General features: G+C 51.6%; 2 protein-coding genes across 2 annotated transcripts; both read right to left on the bottom strand.

Moving 5' to 3' along the window:
* Positions 1–597: 597 nt before the first annotated feature.
* On the bottom strand, positions 598–1,945 carry MIND_01407100 (Palmitoyltransferase; the record flags this gene model as incomplete). The annotated part of the gene is made up of 5 exons (XM_037370471.1): positions 598–782; positions 830–1,079; positions 1,131–1,424; positions 1,468–1,769; positions 1,813–1,945. The coding sequence occupies 5 exons, from the start codon at positions 1,943–1,945 to the stop codon at positions 598–600; spliced, it is 1,164 nt and encodes a 387-aa protein (XP_037213063.1).
* Positions 1,946–2,147: 202 nt separating this feature from the next.
* MIND_01407000 (uncharacterized protein) lies at positions 2,148–3,388 on the bottom strand (the record flags this gene model as incomplete). Its single annotated transcript, XM_037370470.1, has 8 exons — positions 2,148–2,379; positions 2,430–2,565; positions 2,623–2,649; positions 2,709–2,772; positions 2,817–2,948; positions 2,993–3,086; positions 3,135–3,286; positions 3,338–3,388. The coding sequence occupies 8 exons, from the start codon at positions 3,386–3,388 to the stop codon at positions 2,148–2,150; spliced, it is 888 nt and encodes a 295-aa protein (XP_037213062.1).
* Positions 3,389–3,677: the final 289 nt, after the last annotated feature.

Below are 3,677 nucleotides of genomic sequence, written 5' to 3'. Positions count from 1 at the left end.
TAAGTCAAGTTTGTAACGTGCAGCTTGCCACGTGGGGAAAGCTATGCTGGGCTTCAAGATACTAGGTCCGTGGTGTTAAATTGGTTGTCGGCAAGTCAGTACTCAACTGTGCACAACACCAAAGTTCAGGCTGTCTGTTGCCAGCACCCTTCGACTAAGAGGTCCCATGCAGAGCAGCGAGCCATGCAAGATCCCAAGTTGCACGATATTGGAAAATCGAACGTTTTGGGACAAGCTTCGCAACACGCACAGGGTCAACCCCAAACGAGATGTTCTTGTCCGATGCCATCGTCAAACCCACATTGGCGCAGTTACAACCTAAAGTGGTACGTTACTCTCCCCACAAGGCACAGAAACATCGTACTTCTAGATCAGTATACAGCTCAGTAAGGCGGCAGATACCTAAATAAACAATCAGTCGTAGCACTGAATAACAACAACGTCCAGTAGAAGGCAAGTCAGGTATGAGAGAAAAGCCGGATATGATATCATCCAAAAGAACTCCCCGAGTGCCACAAAGCAGCGGCTCGCGAGCGTCAAATGGCCCCGGCGGGTTTCTTCATTCCGGAAACAAGTTGAAAAAAAAACTCACCAATGCTACGGCTCGGAGTCAGGGAACTCTTCCTCCTCATCAGTCAACTCTTCGCCTCTCTTTATACCAGCATGCCCTTGTTCGTAACCCTCTCTACGTGCCCATGACCAGCCGTCTGTGTAGGGATGTACTCGCATGGGAAGGAGCAGGGAGTATAGCGGGTATGGCGCTGGAGATGGTGAGTGTTTGCCTATCACAGCAAAGTCAGACTCTATCGGGAATGAAACCAAAGCATACCAATAGCGACATTGAAGAAGAGAGCAATGTTCCGCAGCCCACTCCCGAGGTCGTACGAGTTGACAAACGCCTCAGCGCGCTGTTCCGCGACTTTGCGATAGACTTCGTTGTCCTGACCCTCAACCGTTGTCTCCCCATTCGCAATAGTGCGCAGATGGAAGGCCAGCATGATGCCCACCGCGAGCGACATGACTGCGGCGAGAATGTAGATGAGGAGGAAGATTGTCGAAGGAATGGTGTAATCCCAATTCTACTGTTTTTGTCAGTTAAGACACACAAAAAACGAAAAAAAGGGGCAGACCGTCCACTCCACGCCAAATCCCAAGACACCCAGACCTATCTCCCAGCTAGTATAGCAGAAGGCCACACATCCAACAACAAGGTAGGCCATAAAGAGAACGAAATGGCGTTCGTTGTGGAGCCCGACACATTGGTTTATCCCTGGTGGACTGTGAGCTGGGAAGAAGGGACAATGCGGGAGACGGACACTGAGACGAGGCATGAGACCACGAAAACGAGGAGGAAGCACACCAACAGGGCAGTGATGGTCGTATTTGAGCACGCAACGATTGCATATCCGGCAATGGTGGGCTCGCTGTCCATTTGAGTAAACAAACCAAGGCAAGTGAGCCACGTACTTCTGGCCTTATTACAGCACATCTCTTGCATCTCGTCGTCGCCGCCCTCGTCACTCGTGCCTCTCCTCCGCTGGTGTTTGCGTGTGGTGGTAGAGCCCATAAAAAGGCGCTGTCTTCTATCCGCCCTCGACTTTGTGGTTGCTGTGTTGGTGAAATGCCCACTGGGGGTGGTGGTGGTGGGCCAACGAAGCCTGGGCGAACGCGTGTGACGAGGAAGTAGTGGCCGTGCATATTGAGGGCAATGAGGATGCATAGCGGGGTGGTGAGGAGCGGGTATGAGAGGGTAGGGAGTAGAATCGTGACTGGGGAAGGTCAGTTGCGAGACGGAGCACAGGAAAGACATACAGAAACAGGCCGAGCCGAGCCCCGTAAGTATGACTGCAAACGCGACGAAGAATGGGCCAGCGGCGCCAGTTATGCGGTCTCCTAGCCGCTCGAAGGTTTTAAAACATCGGAAAACGAGTCTTGCCCCGAGCATTGAAGCTTTCAAGTGACGATGGGTGCTTCCGGGCCGTCTCGCCCGTAGACTGGGTAGAAAGTGTGGAGGATGGTCCAGAGGTGTGGCGCAGGTGATGAGTCAGCCATGAAGACACGACATGTGGACGGCGAAAACAAAACTTGGTCGAACCCTGTTCATTGCAATCATAGACTGTTGTACAGTGCTTAAACGTATTGAAATTTCAGTAGCCAGTCCGAATATGGGCTTCATTCTGAGTCCCTCTCCCATTACTTGTCCCCGAAATCCTTTTTCCCGAAATCGAAGTCTTCCGTCGCGAGTTGAGCGTGGCTAGAAGCGATATCGCCCAGAGCTTATTGAGGACCAAATTCATCCCAAGCGTCGCTGTTACACGTGCGAACGGGGCAAAAGGCCGATTGGGAAAAGCAACGCAGAAGGCAAACTCGATAACGATCCTGCACCATGGGGCGTCAGTGAATTTGGAGCAAAAGGCGCAGCAGCTGACCAAAACGTCGCCGGCGCAGCAGACTGGAAAACGACAATGATGAGGCTCTTAAAGAGGCCTGCACTCTGCGGGAGGACTTTCTTGCGGTAATAAACAAGGTACCCGACAGTGGTAAGCGTGAGCAGGAGGTCTCCCACTAGAGAAAACAGCGTTGAGAGGACGAAGCAAAGGTGCATTTATGAGTGAAGCGCACCAAGAATGACTGCGAAATGGATGTTGTCTAGCATTGTGAATCAGACACAAACATGGGTAAGTGATACTACGCAGAGGACCACGCACAAAGAAGCAAAGTCGTTGGGGTATCACTTGCGTCTGACGCGGCTGGGCGCAACCGCACACCAACCTAATAATCAAGTTATGAGAGCAGCTAGAGAACAGAGTACACACAGCGGCAAGACTGAGAGCGAAAGCGAGGAGAAGAACGGTGCCGAGAAAGGCAACGAGGTACCAGTTCCGCTTCGACAGCATGAATAGCCTATGCAGGTAAAAGCTTTGCACATAGATGGCAATGAAGGCGGCCTGGAAGGTCATCCATTAGCCAACAGCAAGATGACAGAGCAGACATTGAGGACACTCATTGAGCTTGTTCCTGTCATTTGCAGGTCGGGGTCCCCCAGAAATTCCTTCGCAAGGATAATCTTTTCCCATGACATTGCGCTATAATTAAGATTAATCAGTACAGACACGGCTGAACGAAACACGCACAATTCGAGCGCGGCGCTCCCTGTAGTCAAAAACACGGCAATGCAGACATACACCCGACGATATAGCGGCTCGTCTGAGCAGCTCGAAAGGTATTTGGAGAACTGGTGGAAGACAACACCAAGGAAGACGGCGCCAACGGATGCACCCGCGAGCTGTGATTGAGGTTTAATGAGTCAACAGAAAAGAAGCAAAACAAAGCTAACGTGTGGCCCGACAAGGTAAGAAAAGATATTGGTGGGGATGGCGGCAGCCATGACTGGAGGAAGGAAGGGCGACTCGGAAAAGGAGACTCATGTGCGGATGTTTCGGTTGGCGTTCCCCGGGACAACGTGTCAATATCGCCGCATGTTTCATTGGATGCCGTCTAGAGGATAGAGCAGGTGAGGGGCTCCGGGCGAAGGGGATTGAAAAAAAATATCGATGACGTGACCACATGTCGCACGATGTCGGTGTTCGATGATTCCTGTCCGAATTATATGCAGCGCCGATTCTCTACCTGATTACCCGCGAATACTTGCAAAGAATAAGACATGTCAGCGGTGC

Source organism: Mycena indigotica (assembly GCF_014461135.1).
Source record: "Mycena indigotica strain 171206Taipei chromosome Unknown Mind.scaff0018, whole genome shotgun sequence".
NCBI classification, from domain to species: domain Eukaryota; kingdom Fungi; phylum Basidiomycota; class Agaricomycetes; order Agaricales; family Mycenaceae; genus Mycena; species Mycena indigotica.
Note: the sequence above shows the minus strand (reverse complement) of the source record. Positions and strands in the feature narration are given on the sequence as shown.